Source organism: Phasianus colchicus, chromosome 2 (assembly GCF_987193195.1).
Source record: "Phasianus colchicus chromosome 2, bPhaCol1.hap1.1, whole genome shotgun sequence".
In the NCBI taxonomy this organism is placed as follows: domain Eukaryota; kingdom Metazoa; phylum Chordata; class Aves; order Galliformes; family Phasianidae; genus Phasianus; species Phasianus colchicus.
This window is the reverse complement of record NC_143437.1, coordinates 66,609,389-66,627,859: the sequence shown is the minus strand read 5'-3', so window position 1 is coordinate 66,627,859 and position 18,471 is coordinate 66,609,389. Positions and strand designations below refer to the sequence as shown.

At 42.3% G+C, this 18,471-nt stretch overlaps 1 protein-coding gene and 1 long non-coding RNA gene across 3 annotated transcripts; one reads left to right on the top strand and one right to left on the bottom strand.

Moving 5' to 3' along the window:
- Positions 1–2,811: 2,811 nt before the first annotated feature.
- Positions 2,812–14,546, bottom strand: CD164 (CD164 molecule). The gene is made up of 6 exons (XM_031611363.2): positions 14,313–14,546; positions 12,403–12,486; positions 10,792–10,863; positions 8,048–8,176; positions 6,725–6,808; positions 2,812–5,876 (listed from the first exon to the last, which is right to left on the bottom strand). Exons 1-6 carry the CDS (start codon positions 14,431–14,433, stop codon positions 5,716–5,718), a joined length of 651 nt encoding a protein of 216 aa, XP_031467223.2. The 5' UTR covers positions 14,434–14,546; the 3' UTR covers positions 2,812–5,715.
- A 90-nt stretch (positions 14,547–14,636) lies between these two features.
- On the top strand, positions 14,637–17,842 carry LOC116240811 (uncharacterized). Of its 2 annotated transcripts, XR_016464416.1 has the most exons (4): positions 14,637–15,002; positions 15,132–15,353; positions 15,847–16,654; positions 16,743–17,842. It is a non-coding gene; the product is annotated as an uncharacterized LOC116240811 (long non-coding RNA). The 2 variants fall into 2 exon arrangements; XR_004169412.2 differs by having other exon boundaries at positions 15,847–17,842.
- The last annotated feature ends 629 nt before the right edge of the window (positions 17,843–18,471 follow it).

The window sequence follows — 18,471 nt, the reverse complement described above, 5'->3', positions numbered from 1 at the left end:
AAATAGCCATTCCCCCTCCTGTTCATATGCTTCCTTCAAGTACTGGAAGGCCACAACAAGGTCTCCCCAGAGCCTTCTCTTCTCCAAGCTAAACAATCCCAGTTTCCTCAATCTTTTTTCATAGGAGAGGTGCTCCAGCCCTCTGATCATCATAGTGGCCCTCCTCTGGACCCACTCCAAGAGCTCCACATCCTTCCTGTACTGGGAGCACCAGGCCTGGATGCAGTACTCTAGCTGGTGCCTCACAAGAGCCGAGTAGAGGGGGACAATCACCTCCCTCTTCCTGCTGGCCACCCCTTTTTTTAATGCAGCCCAGAATACAGTTGGCCTTCCAGGCTGTGAGCACACACTACTGGCTCATGTCCAGCTTCTCATGCACCAGGATCCCTAAATCCTTCTTCGCAGGGCTGTTCTCAAGGAGATCTTCCCCCAGTTTGTATAAATACCTGGGATTGCCCTGACTCAAGTGCTTATTGAACCTCATTAACTTTTCATGGACCCGCTTCTTCAGCCTGTCCAGGTCCCTCTGGATGGCTTCCCCTCCTTCCAATGAATTGACTGCACTGCTCAGCTTGGTGTCATCTGCAAATTTGCTGAGGGTGCACTCAATGCCATATATTTAGATGCAGCATCTGTACCAGCTCTGGTCAGTTAATCCACTGATCTGCTTCTGGTACTGAGTGGTCATCCTTCTGAGCAAGAGCAGCATTACATGTTCTACCTTCACAGCGCAGCTCAGCGAGGATATCAGTCAAAACTAAAAGGCTTCCTTTTATTGCAGTAACCTTGGAACGTGGTAATGCAAAGCATAGCTAAGTTCTCAGAGCAAAAGTGTTGATGTTAGGCGTTTTGTATTTTTTTTTTAAACTGCTTGCCTATTGCAACCCTTAAAACACCACATCCTGTCTGCTGACTGCTTTTACTCCCAGAGGTTGCTGCCTTACAGTGAATCTTTAATGTTTAAAAATGAATCATCAGAAATGTCAGCATCTCTACCTTCCCTAGAATCTTCTCCCTCTTCCCCCTAGAAAGGGGAAGAACAGCTCCTTGCATAGTGCCATACTACTAGAATTTTAAAAAAGAAAAAAAAACTGCATAGGTAATGCATCATTATCTGCATTTCTCTTGCATGTCAAAAATGCTTGCTTTTATAAACTAGCCAATAAAGGAGTCAGAGCTGTTTGTTTTTCACGGATGCGTCAAATCGTACTGCAGCTTTTCATGATGAGCTACTACACAAACCTAGGTGCTTTTCAGAATCTAGAAGTTGGATGCTTGTGGATGTGAGTAACATCTTATTACTCATTTCTAAATAGCCAAGACCTAGAATGAGAATTCTGGCAACCCTTAACAGCACTGCATTGGTTTAAACACTAATGAAAATCTAACTTTTGTTACAAACCTTGCAGTATATAGAGAGTATTCCTAGAATGCTGTCTGAGTATTAAGGCTGACATCCTTCACCAATACTGAAGAGCGCCTTTTTATTTCATTCAAGCATGCCACTCCAGTGCTACATTAGAACAAGTCACAGAGCAATCAGAATGCTGTGGAAGCAGTTACAAATAATACACGTGCTTTCTAAAGCATGCCTTAAATGAATAAAAAGGGGACTGAGAACTATCTACAGTCAAACATTACTAAAGAAGCTATCAAATGTGATTGTAGCCCATCCCAAGAACCAGAAGCCAATTTAGAAAGTAGAACACTATGCCCAGTAAGAAGCACTTACATACCGTTGTAGTGGTAAAAAGGAAAGGGATGTCACAGGATAATTGCAGCATCTTGATAAAATACTTCTTTTGGAACTCAATAGAGCAACATTTAAAGGTGATTCAAAGATGCATTTTCAATGAACGCCCTGCCTAGAGAAGAGCTCTCTCCAAGTAAAGTAGTAAGAAGTCAGTTGCGATACAGAAGAATAATCCCACATAAGCTTTCATTGCTGCATTGTAACAAAAATGTAATACAGTCCCCGACTGCACGACGTAATGGATGATTGTCTGGAAGGCATCATAATTTTAAACCCGTTGGGGAACTCCAGGTTTACTCCATTTCCACACAGCCTTTCCAGAAGCACAGGTACTTCAGTTTTTGAAGACTTCTCACAACAGACTGAATTATGCCAGTAGTACCCTTGTGACACATTCACAACTCACAAAACCATCGAAATCATGGTGTGAAATTACTGGGGTTAGTTCACTCAGAGCTGTTACTGTTACTCAGTGTTACTACATAATTGCACACTCTCAGTTCTCTTTTTCAAGCATACTCTGACAATTATTTCCTAGCAAACACTTGTCTTTGTGTATGTAATCAAGTCCAGAGCAATGCCTTTTGTTTTATGAAAACTAGGGATCTTAACATGAACAAATGCTACGATGTAGAGGATCGTTATTAACAGCTTGCCTGGTGCCACACAGCACAGCCCCTCTTCACCTTACAGGCCAACAAGTGGTATAGCTATGGGAAAGTGGACCATTAGGCATCAGACTTGCAAGTTGCCACAAATGGAACAAGTAATAATCACATGGCTGTGCTTTGGCTTTAAGGCAAGGAAATGGTTAACCTAACATAGAAAACATGATCTAAAATGAAAATATTTTGTGAAGACCATTCTAAATCTGAAATTATATTTTGCACACTTAGAACTACTTTGCTAACTTAAAACTATTTCAGAGAGCTAGATTAACTTGTCAAACTTTTCACTCCCCTGCTTTCCTCAGTGTTCAACTGCCATAGAAAACAGCTCTTATCTCCAGAAACTTGGCAGACAGTCATGCTCACATGAAAGAAAGTTTACAAGTAAAATTCCATTCAACAGATTTTATTTATCAATTTGGTTTTGTGATTACAACTGTTTCAGTTTTCTTCCACTGAAGACAAAACAAACTTTTACAGCAACACTTGCAAAGAACATTCATAAGATAACAGCTTGCTATTTGCACAACTGGCTTCAAGAAAAAGCCAGGAAACTTGAAGAGTCACTACAGTTCAGTGCCTAAAACCGATTCAGGGGCAAATGCAACTACAGATCTATGAGCTACCTTCCACTTCAAAACACAAGGCCCGAGAAAAAACTGCAAGTTATTACTTCAGGTTATTTGCTAGCACACAGCACAGATTAGCTGATACTGCAGTTTCGCAAAGGAGCAATTCATTTTTATAGTGAGACAGCCAAGCACATGGTGACGATGTATAATCCAGCCTTCCCTCCCCCAGACAACTGAACGAGAAAAGCTGAAGCCACAACTCTATCAGTTGTGGATTACACCTTGTTGGCAAGGCTAACGAGCAACCAACGTGCAGTGCAGGCCTTCCAGTACACAACTGAATTGATGCAGTACAAGCTTGAGTTTTTGAGACTGGCATCTGTACACATCAAAAACCCTGGGTTTCCTAAAGTATTGGAAAGTAGCAATTGCTGGCACCAAGAAAACTTTAGTAACTAAGGCAAGGTATTCATTCTACCCTTTTAAATAAAATTTGAGGCATAAAGATTAAGCAATTTTAAGGCACTTGAAAAATTATTTTAGTTTGTTTTACCAACATATTTTATAACTTAAATCAGAATCAGCATAGCTCATGAATAAGCATTTTAACAACATTTTTACAGAGCAATGCTTTTGCAGCAAAGTCTTCCATGCTATGAAGTGTTCTGTAGCATTTTTCTGCAAGTTTTCCCAAAAGATAGCCCTTGGAGGCCAAATATATAGATATATGTACTAGAAATACAGTTTGCTTTGCTGAGCTGAGAATTGTCACGCTGTAGGAGAGTATTTTGCTCACTTCAAAGCACAGAATACAAGCTCATGGATATCTTTTTAAACATGTAATAAAATAGTTCTGAGATAGGGAAAGGGCAGATTAAATGATTTCACAATAAGGCCAAGGTTATACCATCTAACCCACACACGCTGTTGCTGGAAGCTGGCTGCTCACTTCTGTTTTAAAGAACCTGAGCTGATTGTCTTAGTTTTATTTAGAAAACCACAAGCTCATGAACTTGAAAATACAGTACTTGTGAATAAATTTTGTATTTTTCTAGTAATTTGAGTTTTTATATGCAGCACAGTATAATGCCATTCGAACTAGAAGAACACCAAAAAGCAATTGTGCACGTCAGTAACTTGCAAACAATCTGTTCAATATCTAAGCTACACTACCATGATGGTTGCCTGCATTAATGTTATCCTTTTGTTGCACTGGTGCCAAATTCTAGTTGGATCAGAGCTAGTAAGACAGTATTACAGATCACTCTGATGATCAAGGGGTATCATCAAAAGCTACCATCATGTGCTATACCCACTGCTTCATTTTATCTGTACTTCAGTTTTTCCTGTGGGCTTATTCTTGAAGGTGTTTGTGTAAACTTTGGCAATGACATACCTTTGCTTATTCTCAGATCACAGGAGTGATCCAGCCAAGTTAAAAAAAAAAAAAAAGATAGCATTTGGCTGAATAGATTTCCTTAACCAGTTCACTGCAAGGTCATACAAAACTGATAGCAGGAATGAGGCTGGGGAAAAGAAACAGTCCTGGCAGTACCAGGACAGCAATCCTGACTCAAATCAAATCAGCAGATCCTCTGATTACTTTGAATAGCTCCTGCAGCAAGCAGACGCACACAAAGGTTAAAAAGAATTGAAGTTTTAACAAGCAAGCTTAAGAACAAGAAAAAAGTCAGGATTTCCCGAAACACTAGTTCAAGTATAAATACAAATTGTTGCCTTTTTAAACAGGGAGTGAACAGTACTTTGAACTCTATCACTTCAGTTTTATGGTTGGCCTTTGCATGTCAAAACAAAAAAGGTAAACAACTTAAAGCTACCCTGTAGCTGAACGTTACTGTACCATGCTCCCTCACCCTCAAAAACAGTCAATAAGGGCCAGTTATTCAGTGTAAAGATTCTGAAACTGGAATGCTCAATCACACATACTCAAGTTTCTGTTCTCCTATATAAAGCTAGTACCTAAATATTTGACTTATCTTTGAGATAGGTGGGACACTTTTGCAGCCTACTAATTTTCAGTCATTTAAGGCACTAATTTTCATTTCCTCTTTATGAGAGTTATCCCATACACATCCTCTCCACCTTCAGCATTAGTCGGAAATGACGCAGGATTTCAGTTTGGAATGCAGTATTTTATCTAGCAATCTTTTTTTTCCTGTGTTAAAAAAAAAAAAGTATCTGTATGGGTTTTTTGATTCTACTAAGACATTACCTACTTCTACAATTTTGCTCACCTTTCTAGCAGCACACTGTGTGAGTTACAAGCTAGTATAGATGGTATTTCACTCCCTCAAGTCAGTCACCAATAATTCACTTCTTGATAAAACTGAAGGGATACTTTTATCAGATGTTGATTAAATTAGCCTTCACAATAAGTCATGAGATTGTCTACTCAAGACAGTGTTGCCACTGAATATGAATCTCCAAATATCTACATTTGGCATATCAAAAAAAGTCCCACAGCAGCAGCCACTAAAGAAAAGACAGCCATTAGAACCCATGCAGAATATTGCAAGTAAACCTGCTGGAGAGATTCACATTACCTCTTGCCAAGTATAATGTTGCAAAAATATTCTTTCCAAGTCTTCTTTTAGAGATTTAAAGGGTATTATGAACTGCTGTCTTCCATGAGCAACAGAAAATATTTTGGTTCAGTGAACTACAGGTATTGAGCTACTAGTCCATTATAAAGTGACAGGTCCTAAAGTGTGTGATAGTTTCGGTCTTTCGACCTGCAGAATTTGTACAGAAAGAAAATAACAGCTTGCAGACCCAAAACAAGGACAATTCCACCTATGAAACTGGCAGCATCAAACGTAGACTTGCGCGAAGAAGGTGCAGGAGTCACAGTAGCATTTGTACCTGCCAAACAACACACAGCAGTTAGAGTTCACAAGGCTTACAGTTTAAGCAATTTTAGCAGTAGCTTCCTTGTATTTGAGATTCCTCAGACAAAACATCCAAAAATCATAAATAAAAGTAGAGGTATGGCTAAATGCAGCTGCTGGCAAGTGCAGCAGCACTTGCAGTGTCATTTAATTAAGTAATGTTTGCAAAAAGACTAGCCATTATTGCCAGACTGCTTTGGACCTCAGTACTGAGCAAGTCTTCCTCCCTTCCATAGAAGTATAATATTGTATATGGTCAGTGAAAATGTATTTTCCAGACTCTCCTGCTTGTTCCAATTTTGTGCCTAAATTCTCATCATCTATGTAAGCATAATTCCTGGAGTAAAGAAGCCAACTGAAGCCACAACATATGAAGCTAGAAACAACAGCCACCTGCTTTTACAGGGCTTTGCCTCATTAGAACTTCTCATGAAACAGCATATTCAGGGCAGACGCTAGAACAGATTACTACAAGTTACTTATTCCTGTCACTGGATGTCTTTTTTTTTTTTATTAAATAAAGGTATTCCATCATTATGCTGCAAGATAAAAGAAGAGCTTTCAAAATAAGTCCTGCAGCTGAGTTTACAAGCAACTTCCAGTCATGCCATGACGAAGGGGCCAGTTTATACAGTCTGACCAACATGCTTCTGACATTAAACGTCTCATCAACTAGACTTGATGCACAGGCTGTTACCTTGCTACGTCACTCCAATAAAGTTAACTTAGGCACAAAGCTATGCATCTTTCAAGATAACACTTCTTAATTAACATAAATGTCTGAGTGGTTTATGCTTCAAGTATACTAATAATAGCCATTACCTGGAACACTGGTTGTTTTGGCAGCTGAAGTAATGGGAGTGGTAGATACAGGAGCAAGCGTAGTGGTATTGGTGATGTTTGGAGCTGTTTGAGAGAAAACTTAAATTCAGACAGTGTGCACATACAGTAAGCTTCAAGAGCAAAGCTTGCAAATATGCAAGTTCTTACATAAATGATTTGTCTTGTTTTGCTTCAGAGAGAATAAGCTTTGATCTCAGAGTGTACCCCACACAATTCAGATGTTCAGCTGCATGGCATTAAGCCAGTTTTCTGCAAGAAGGATTTATTTATTTAAGCTCACAGCCTAACCATATGGTTGTTATCCAAATATTTCAAGGTTCTTCACATATCAGTGATTTTTCACTTAAATAAAAATCACTTTTTAAAAAAAAAATAAATGTTGGTATGTGAATAAGAAACAAGACAGCTGCATCAAGGCAAAGGATTTTCAATAACTAGCCTTTAGAAACAGTGTTTATTGTACTTAAATACTTAAATGTAGTACCTCTAGCCAGGAGATAAATACTGGATACCGAACACTTCTCCTCAAAAATTCATTAACAACCAATGACATCATTGGAATGTGTGAACACTCACCTGTAGCTAGACTGTCTCCTAACAATTCTTTGTTTATCAAAACAATTACAGGTCTCTGACCTTTCCCACCCCACAAGATTAGTATTACTGACAACTAATGAGTATTCCACTATGTGCCTGGGATAAGTGCCAGCATTTGTTCTTTTGCTCAAAGCTAAATGTCACCTCACTGTACACTGACACTGTATGCTGTAAGCTGTTGTGAGCATCCTCAAGCACCAACTCTAGTTACCTCCCAGCTACTTTAAGCAGTAGATGCTTTCAAGAATAAGATTTTCTAAAACTTCACTGTTAAGACAGCAGCATGTGGAGAACAAAAGATTCTGGATTGAATAACAAAAAGCCAATCTGTAAAAATTCATTATTAGTGGAAATGACTAATGTAACTCAATTACCACTGAGAAAATATTGGAAGGAAACACTTTCACTGTTACAGTTTATATAGTTCACTTCCTCTAGGCCTTGGAATCATTTATGTGTATTTCATACCTCAGATGTTAAGCAGCCATGCTACCACAGCGATCTGCAGAAAAAAAACAAACCCTTCTTCTCTTTTTCATTCACTAAATCCTAGCTTACTGCCATTCTACAAAGGACAACAGAAGCAATCTTAGCAATGCATAGTGCATTATCACTGGTACTACATTTTCAAGCTCACTCAGCTGTTCCCTAAGCAATCTCACACATTCACTCATTGCCTCCCCAGGTCAGGTTTCTTCATATTACCTGTGGTAGGATGAGCTGTGGTAACAGAACCAGATGTGGTATTGGAAGACGCTGTAGTAGCATTGGAAGGTGATGCTGTAGTATTGGAAGGCAGCTCAGTAGTATTAGAAAAAGGAACAGATGTAGGAGCTATGAAAGAATAAAAAGTGGCGTTAAAAACATTAAGGACAGCTTTTAACTAGAGAATAGTAGTAGACTGAGCTCTAGGGACTCATATATAACACTGAATGCTTCTGCAGTTCTGATCTGAAATTACAAACGCCACACTAACAGCACAAGTTGTTTGAAATGAATAGATGAAAAAAAAATTGTCACAGGCAGATAGTTCAGTGCTCAACCTCATGGTGCAAATCTGTGTACAACATTCCTGTTGACTACATCAACTAAGATTCTTCAAAGCAAACCAAAAGGGAGAACAGCCCTAATGCATGAGCAAACTGCATAGGTTTTATGCAATAGCCAACTAGGTAATCAGTACTGCTTCCCTGCCTCACTGGAGGTGTGAGTGAACCTGAACTATTAAGGCCAACTAGAAATCAGAGCGGTAAGACAGCTGAATCCAGAGGTGGGGGTGATGACTAGGACATTCTCAAGAATCTGATGTTTAACTAAAGCTGTCTATTCTGAGGGCTGTTGCTAGTATAGGTGTAAAAATCCTAGTAAAGAACTTTCTACAATTTACTGCATTATCTGAGCTAATCCCACGTGGACAGCTCATCTAACCTGCTGCTTGATAACACTGTGAACACTCATGACTCAGCGAACTTCCTGCCAAAATACCATTATGTCCAGAAGCCTTTAGAATTCATTAATTTTATTTTTTTCAGCATCTTGAAGCAATTCTGCACAGTAGAAAACCAGAGCAGTCTGATTCTACAGACACACTTTGGATGCACCAGAATAAGCACTCCCTTTGATTCTACTTGCATCAAGCCAGCTTAGGTCTACCTTAATGTTTTTCTATTTCAACCCCCAAAAATCTGAAATCTAGTGCTGAACCATGACACTGTCTCATAATAAAAAAAATCCAATTAACAGTGGATAATGCTAATCCCATATCCCTGGATGCATTCAAGGCCAGGCTGGATGTGGCTCTGGGTAGCCTGGTCTAGTGGTTGGTGATCCTGCTCATAGCAGGGGGGTTGAAACTAGGTGATCACTGTGGGCCTTTTTAACAGAGGCCATTCTATGATTCTAATTTAACTCTTCTGTTAAAATGGAATACTCAGCAGGAGGAATCAATCACAGCTGGGGAGTGGAGAGAAGACTGGTGAGCAGAGCTGTCATCTTTCCCCAACCACCCACATTACAGCCAACTGATTTTAGCTGCCTTACAGAGAAGGATTGTCACAGTTGGTCCAGGTCCATTGCTCCTCCAGCCTGACTGGGCTATATGAGCAGAGGCCAGCAGAGAAGCTGGGCAGGAGACAGCTACTGGACAAAGGTTTGTGATGCTACTATCACAGTACTATCACCCTGCCCACTTACAACCCAGTGCTCCCATGGCAACACTGCTCACTGCCAGCTCCCATGCACAAAACTAGGCCAGATGTAACATGATACAGGCTGTACCATACAAGTCACACTACTCAGGGTACACTAGTTTTCTGCTACTCTGGATAATGGAGAGCTGATGAGGCACACAGGTTCCTCTTATACCAAGCAAGATTCTCTATTAAAGGTTACAGTTAAATTGCCATGAATATGCAGAAACTGAATGCAACACCCCAGTAGTCTCACTACAAGGTTTAATATGAACAGATGGTAGAGATGCTACTCTTAGGTATACAACAAAACATTTTAATAGCATGCTATTTTTGGAAAGCACTGAAAAAAATGGTATTTTGGAATTTTCCACTGATTAAGGAGCAGTTGTTACAGTTTTAGAAACAACACAGAAGTTCAAGCCCAGCAGCATTCTGACCAGCCACTACCACCAGAAGCAGCATGAAAGCTTCATCCTCATTGGTGTGAGCCAGCCTTTTCCAGCGGCACTCTTGAGCTAATCCAGACAAGAGCACTGCAAATTTTTCATTTTCTGCCCCGTGTCTTAAAACCAGAAAATTCTATTTTAAGATCTATTTCTTGTCAGCTTCCAGAAAGATTAGGCAACTTCCACAAAAGCAAAGTTCTAGATTTAATCTAAATCATTCATATATCACAAATCTGCCTTGCAAAGAAAGCACAAATTAGTGAAAAGCACAAAAACTAAACACGTGACCAGCATGAAGGTTCCACGTGCAGTTCTATAACTCAGACCCTACATTTCAGGACTGCATGAAGCTCTGAAGTTAACAAAGCAGGTTTGCTACTTTTTTTCCTCCCATTTACTACATCTCAGATGAAGCACTGATTCAGCACGTGAAACAGTTTTTGTTTAAAACGAAACTCATTCTCCTAAAGATATTGAGAAGTTCCTTAACATCTTTAAAGTACTTCCAAATAGGCAAGGCTATACTTAACAGGAAATTTCAGCCTAAGAAACCAAGGCAGTAAGTAGGCAAACAGACTTGTCTACTCAAATACATCAAGCTTCTTGAAGCAGCAGCAGTTACTGCGTGAACAATAAAATTGTGCATTTTAATACCATATCATAAGTTTAAGCTGGAAGCAGAGGGCTTATTTACACACCTGTACAATCATATGTAAATTGTAGAAGGCATTAAAGTTCAACAAATTAAGGAGGTGCAAATGAGACTTGTTATACTTCAGATATTTAGCTTCCATAGCGTTTGAATACTCACAGGAACATTGTTTTTCAATTGTACAGTTCTTAGGTGCTTCAGAAGTTGTTCCATTTACACACATCTGTGAATCTGTAAAAACGAGTATTTAAACCAGCAGAATTTAGAAAAAAATATTTAGAGCTTGTTCTTAACTGCTAATAAATCGTTCTCAGGATAAACCAAACACCATCTTCTAGCCAGGATAACATTAAAACCACTTCCATGTATACGACTTCACTATTATATTAATGATTAAAAATTACAGAGGTTAATATATTCTTTCACTACAGCTAATCTGTCACATTTAAGCAATATACTTCCTTGGTTAAACACTATTTTTCTCTAACAGAATAGCTTGGTACTTTCCCTTTAAGGCCTATAAAGTTAGTCATTTTTTCTACTATTTGTGACAGTAAATTAAATATTTCCTATCTGCAGGAACAGTATAAATTCTTACTGTCTTAGGAATTCTACATGCAGTGAAAAACGTAGCTCCAGCTCTCCAACAGATCCTTGACATCAGTTGCTTATTTGCCACCTGCATGCCTCTCTCCCTTGCCTCAGATTTCATCCTTTCCTCAAAGGAATTTACTTCACACAGCTGAGAGAGCTGCCTGCTGGTCAGATAACAGATGTAGGATTTCTAAGAGCATCTTCCTTTAAAAATGCCTCTGCTGGACAAGCAACATCCAGAATTCTTTTCATCAGTCCTGAACTAGCTTGGCTTTCGTATACTAGCTATCTACATCATTATTATTGCAGTCAAACCATTCTTTACTCAAATCATTTTGTCTATATCCACCTCATTTAATAAGAATGATTCTCCTTCTCACAGAGAAACCGTGGTCCTCATGTGACTTTGTCAACAGCAGCTTTGTTGACTCATCAAGAGAGTACCAGAGGTCACCTAAATGTATATATACCCATCTTCCCTATAATAAGGAAAAGAAAGCTCTGAATGAAGCCAACTAATGCTTTACATTTTGGGGGCTCTACCACACCCCTTTCAGTGGGATGCAATTCATAGTTTTAGGAACACTACTTAGTTAAGACTAATCTCATTTAATGGATTCCTTTTCAGTTCCAGAGTAGTGGCTGTCATCAGGTGTATGGCATGCCCTAGGAGGTTGTGGATGCCCCATTCCTAGAGGCATTCAAGGCCAGGCTGGATGTGGCTCTGGGCAGCCTGGTCTGGTGGTTGGTGACCCTGCACATAGCAGGGGAGTTGAAACTAGATGATCATTGTGGTTCTTCTCAACACAGGCCATTCTATGATTCATTCTGTGATAACCTCAAAAGGACTGCAGCCTGCCTCTCAGAATCCACTCAACTCCTTCAGAGCAAGCACATACAGGTAATTTGCTCTATTAACATTCTGAACCATCTAGAAAACATTAGCTAATCAACAGTACAGACTTAAATCAGAAGCCTTACAAATCTAGGATTATTCTGACCATTTTCTGGTGTCTCCACCTAAGAACTTCAAATCTGCTCAGCAACAGATGCAAGTTATGAGTTATTGCTCCATCAGGTTATCAAACAGAACAATCTATTCACAGTAGTGAATGTTAACATAAATACATGAGATGTAGTTGGGTTACAGGACCTGCACTGCACAGTCCTCCTTACCGTTACATCTGATCCACTCACAGCCTGTTCCATGCGTCTCATTACCAATACACAAACTACACGTAGAAATATTCCCACAGATGTCTGGAGAAAAAAAATAAAAAAAACAGATACACTGATTAGAACAAAACAATCCCTGTAAGAGCAGCGAACTCATGGAAACAGTTCTTAGAGGTGTAAATTCTCACCTATAGATCTCCCGGTTTAATGCACAATCTTTCACATGGAGCCAACAGCTCCTAAAAGTTACAGTTTGTATCTTGTTAAAAGTATTTCTATTTCTCTCACAGCGCTACTGATAGCCCAAAACCAGACCTCACATATACATCAGGTCTCAAGTAACCTAACAACAGTGAATCTGGACAAACAACAAAAATATGCAACTAATGAAGTTACCAAAGCCCACTGCATTTATACTGCAGAAATTTATTAAAACCTCAGATGAGGAGCTTGGTTCCTTTTGATTGTGTTTCTCCGTTAAGTAATACAGCTGGCTACTACAAAAATAAGCAGCAGAAGGGAAATAAAGACGAGAGCTTAAAGGACGTCATACACAAATGCATATAAAGGAAGGCAGAAGTCAGACTATCCCTGCTTTGATCACAGCAGAAGCCAGCCACCCAACCAGTCCAGCTGCGTTTTTATGTCAATCTCAGCCCAACACTGTAGCCTTAAAACCACAACGTCAACACGGCCAGTATCTGGATCAAATCAACTCTGTTCCCCATCTCCAATTTCAATACATTAGTTTTGATTAAGACTTAGTCACAGTCATCATACTCAGAAAAGAAAAAAGCAACCCCCAAACCACTGCAGTTTCCAACTCGTTGAATATAATACTACCCGCTCTGCAAACCGATGGGTGACCCTTTGCTTTTCTCCATCCTGCTCCCCAGCAAAGGGACTTTGGCTAATCACAGGTTTTTGGCAGTCAAGATAACAACCAGAAATGCACCAGCTCTCTAATTCAGTATTCTGGTAATTGGAATTGTGCCTGGATACAGCTGCCCTTGTTGGATACGGCAGGATCAGGCTAGAAACGCTTGTGCTATTTCCTTACCATTTCCTGAGAGCAGTCAGATACAAAAAAACCTCTGCCAACTCCTACCGGCGAGGTACGCAATAGCCTTGCCTTGCTCTCTTCAGAAAGATAGCACTAGAACCACTTCAACAGCGATACGACTATTCCTTAATAACGGATTTCAGAGAATAAAATAATTAAATTCACTCGTAGTTCTGGCAGCGGGCAGCGAGGCAGCAGCACCCATTCCGACAGAGCCGGCCCCTGGGAAGCCCTCACGGGAAGGGAGGCGATGTGGCACAGCCGGCTGGCACCGCGTGCGCTGGGGCTTTCAGTTTCCCTTCCAAGCCAGACTCACACGGGGGAGAAACACATTTTCTAAATTAAAGGATCGACAGAGCCTGGCTTTTTTTTTTTTTTTTTTTAAATTAAAGGTTTCAAGAGCGCCCTGCCAGCTGAGTTATTCGCTCCTTGAACGAGCTGCAGGGAAAACAGCGAACTCCGAGCCCGGGAGCGGGCGAGGCGACGACCGTCGGTCCCCGCAGCAGCAGGCTGCGTGCCGCGCAGCTCGGGCTCACACCGCCCTCTCCCGCCGCACCGCGGGGACCGCGACCTCCGCTCTACCCGGCGGTCCCCGCCGAGCACACGGAGCGCGGTCCCGGTGACGTCAGCACCGCCCGCAGCCCGGCCAGCCAGCCGAGTTCCCGGAGAGGAGCCGCCGCCGCCGCCGCCGCCGCCGTGACTCAGCCGCAACCCCGCTAACGGGCCGATCCGCCCGGGCGGCGCGCCAGGGGACGGCGGGGGCAGGGAAGGAGGGGCTGCCCCGTCGGCGGGAGGGCTGGGGGGGAGGGAGGAGGGGAGGTGAGAGGAGAGGGCGCGGAGCACTCACCCACGGCCGCCGCGGCGGCGGCGTCGCTACGCGTTTGCGTCCAACTGCTCCCAGCCGCCAGCCCGCAGAGCGCTGAAACGAGGCAAAGGGCGGCCAGCGGCAGCGCGGCTCTCCGGCCCATGGCGGCGGCACAGCGAGGAACGGCAACTCCCGCCCGTCGGCGCTTCCCCTCTACCCGATCCGCTCCCGAGCGCCGCAGCGTCACGTGGGCGGCACCCCGGCGAGCAGGCCCCGCCCCCTGCCGGGGAGGTGACACGGTCCACCCCGCCCCGCCCTCCTATACGCCCCCCGCTGCTCTGCGGGAGCTTTTCCCGCGCGTCACGTGCTGCCCGTCAGCGCCTTCCCGCCCCCTGCGATGGCCACGCCCCCTGGTCCGCTGAGCGGCGGACGCTGATTGGCTGGAGGGGCATCCCCTCCTCCCTCGGGGCGATGAGGGGCTGACGGAAAGTTTCCCTCTTTCGCCCCTCTCTTGCCTTTTTCTTGTTTTTTTTTTCTTCTTAAAGCAAGCTGTATCAACGTTTATCGTCAGCAGTAGAGCCTGCAAATAAAAGTGCTAATCTGCCTCAACATCTTGTGCAGTGCGAATGTTGGGAAACCAAGGGAAACATCCAGAGCTGTTTCTAATAAAGGGGAGCCAAGCCAGAGCTCCAGAGCACATTTTAGCGTGAGACCATCGGGGTGAAAGGAGAGGTGAATGAGATGCATTAAATCGGGAAAATTCTGCTGTTTCTCTTAAGCATGAGCTGAGTTGCACAATAACAAGGAATAAGCAGCCAACTAAACTTACAAACTTAATCTTCCATTCTCCTTTCTTGCCAGGTGGTGTTACGCTGCCAAGAGACCAGAACAACATTGAAATCTTAAGATGAGCCACCTGTCGTGAGTTCTGGAAGGCTCTGGAGGACTACTGATAGTTCATGATTTGGGTGGAGATGTTTCTCCCCAAGCTGTTATGCGATGTGTGGGATGGCTCGTGCATCGCCTTCCTGCAAATGAGTCTTCCAGGGAAAGGCTGCAAAGAAAACAGCAGAGAAAATGAATGTAAGCAGGCACCTCTCAGAAGCTGTGGTGAGATGACCTGAGGTGTCCAAATGTGAAGTCCTCAGTACAGGGTAGATGCAGACCTGATGGAATACATCCTGAGGATGGAATACAGCCAGAGGAGGGCCACAAAAACGATCCAAGGGATGGAACACCTCTCCTGTGAGGACAGGCTGAGAGCTGGGGCTGTTCAGCCTGGAGAAGAGAAGGCTCTGGGGAGACTTTAAACAGGCCTTTCAGTGGGGCTATAAGAAGGAAGGGGACAGACTCTTTAGCAGGGTCTGTGGTGGTAATACAAGGGGAAGTGGCTTCAAACTAAAAGAAGGGAGATTTCAATTGGATATAAGGAAGAAGATTTTACCATAAGAGTAGTGAGGTGCTGAAAGAGGGTGCTGAGATATGTGATGGAAGCCCACATGCTGGGACATTCAAGATCAGGCTGGAGAGGGTTCTGGACAACCTGATCTATCTGTGGTGTCTCTGTTCATTGCAGGGGAGTTGGACTAGATGGCCCTTTAAAGATCTCTTCCAATTCAAAGGATTCTCTGATCTTGCTGGCTGTGGATTTCAGTGGCTTTTGAACTCAACTCTGGAAAGTGACAAAGGTAGAGAAACCACACTCACAGGTAGTGACCTTTCAGCCTGCACATGCTTTTTTTTGAAGTGCCAGTGTGACTTAGCCCATTTACTTCTGTAATATGAATAAAATTGCTGGCTTTTAAATGCCAAGAAAGGGTTTACACAGCCATTATTAAAATACAGTGTTTCTGCTATGACTTTGAATTAGAAGCATGTAAAACAGAACAGCATAAATAGAGACTGTCACGTGCTGCAAACTTAGAAGGTGGGAGCTTCCTGTGATTGCCTCCCATCCATCCGAGACATGCCACAGAAGGTCTCATGTCCTGGGATAAAGGATATCCTATGGCATCCTGCTGGACATCATTGACTTGGTTGTCTGTTGTGATTTCACCAGACATCAGACATTATTTGAGCACAGATTTTCTCTTTTTGGAATTCTTGCAGGTTATGGCACTAAGTCTATCTTCAGCAGTTTGTACAGTGTTTTGTTTTAGTGAGGCTTAACATGAAGTGTCATGCTGGCTGCAGCCTGCATTTCATGAGGACAGCACACTAAACTTCTGTTCTTTTTAGATTGAAAACAAAGAGGACATATGTTAAATGTGATTGATAGAGAACAGTATGTATACATGTGGAAAATAGGGAGAAAATAAAATGGATAAATAAAAATAGAAGACTGCTGTCAGGGCAAGAATTACAGCTACAGCTTGTCTCCAGAAGTGAGTGAAAATATGTCTGTCCTGTAATCCTGGGGCTGGTAGGAATCCAAGTGAGTGATAAATGTGGTTTGTCTGTTTTTTCTTACAGTCAGCATCTCGGGACTTTGTTGAGGAATACGGTCAGCAGGACCACAGCAGTTGGGGTTGTTGTTGTTGGATTTGAAATACAAGACTCATCAGTGTATTCATTTCTCATTGCACTGTTATATACTTAGTGGTTAGTAAAGCATTTACCTCTGCTTTGAATGTCAGGATGCAACCACTGCATTACTGGAAATATATGTAAAGTACTTGGCAAAAATGGGTAAAACTTAAGGGTCTGCAGATGTCTGTTTTAGGGAAGCACATCTGAAATGTAGTAAATGCCCAGAAATCTCAGCAGATCACCCTGCATCAGTAGTGCTGAGCATGATGTAATGATGGGGCTTCTGAAGAGGTGCCAGGGGGAGTGTCCCACAGTTTGGGGTGGTGGCAATGAATGGAAGTAAAAATAGCAGATTAACTGAAAGGAAGATGTATTTGGTTCAATTTGCAAACATTTGTGTTCATTTCCAAAGTGTCATTTCATCTGCGTGGCAAGTGTACATGAAGTGTAAAGACATGGTTGATGTTTTAACAAGGAAAATATGCCATCCAAAGTTTATTTGGATATTTCATACCATTACGTAAGGGTGCAAGATAAGAAGTGAGATGGGGGAGAGGTGAGATGGGGCAGAAGGACAAAACCCTTCTCCTGGGCAGCTGAGACCCACCTGCTGTGCTGGGCAGGCTCTCAGAGAACACCAGGCATCCCATGAGAGATATAGGTTACAAAAGAAAATGTGATACAAAACATCTTTTTGGTTTGTGGTTAACATTATGAACAAGATTATTCCTTTACTGTTTTACTGTTCATCACCTAGACCTCCTCAAGTGTATCCAACTTGCACCAACTGGAGAAACAGGGCTGAAGGACACACTCTTTCTTTTAAGTGACCTCCTCAATACTGGATGAAGGATTTCACCACAGTTTTGCTGGTAGAGCGTCCTGTCCTGACAGATACAAACAATGTAATTGTTGCTGGACTGCAGGATCATTATGACTAAAATTCAAAACGTGTCCTAGTTGCGTTCTCCTCCTTTTGTGATAATGTTTTCCACCTGGTGTAACTCCAACCAGTTGTCCCCCACCCACTATGTTGTACATTCAGCCACTGTACTTTTTTGTCAGATAGATGTTCTTTGGCACAGGATCAGCTTTCTGATGCCTGATGTGAGCAGGCCTTTGCCACCCTGTGGGATCCCAAACGCTGCCTGTCTCCAGAGCACAAGTTGTTGTGCCCCGACTGCTGCTCAGGTCAGGTCCTTTGGTCTTGAAGCACATGCTGTGCTCTGGTTCAGTCTCTTGTGGGGACACTGGGGACACAGTGGTGCAGCCATGCTGCAGAGCAGACCTGCTGTGAGCAAGCCAGACAGCAGCAGAGAGAACTTATCCTGTGCCCTCTGGATACAGCTTACTGAAAGTTTGAATGTAGTTTAGTAAGAGGTCTGCTTGCTGTAGACAGGTCTCAATGCAGAAGCCAAATAAACAGAAACATAACGAATGACTTATTTTCAAATAAGAAGTTGAAGAATTGTCCTTTTAGAATTTTCTTCTTTAACCTGCAGAAGAACAAAAATGACTTTTCTCTCACCTTCAGACATGTGCATATGATTTAAAGTCCTTGCAAGAAATAGGAGCTGTTAATCTGCATCCCAGTACTGAGTTTTGAAGCCATATCCTTCCACAGCATTTTCTCCACTGCTCATGAAAAGTAATTTGTCAGGAAATATATTGT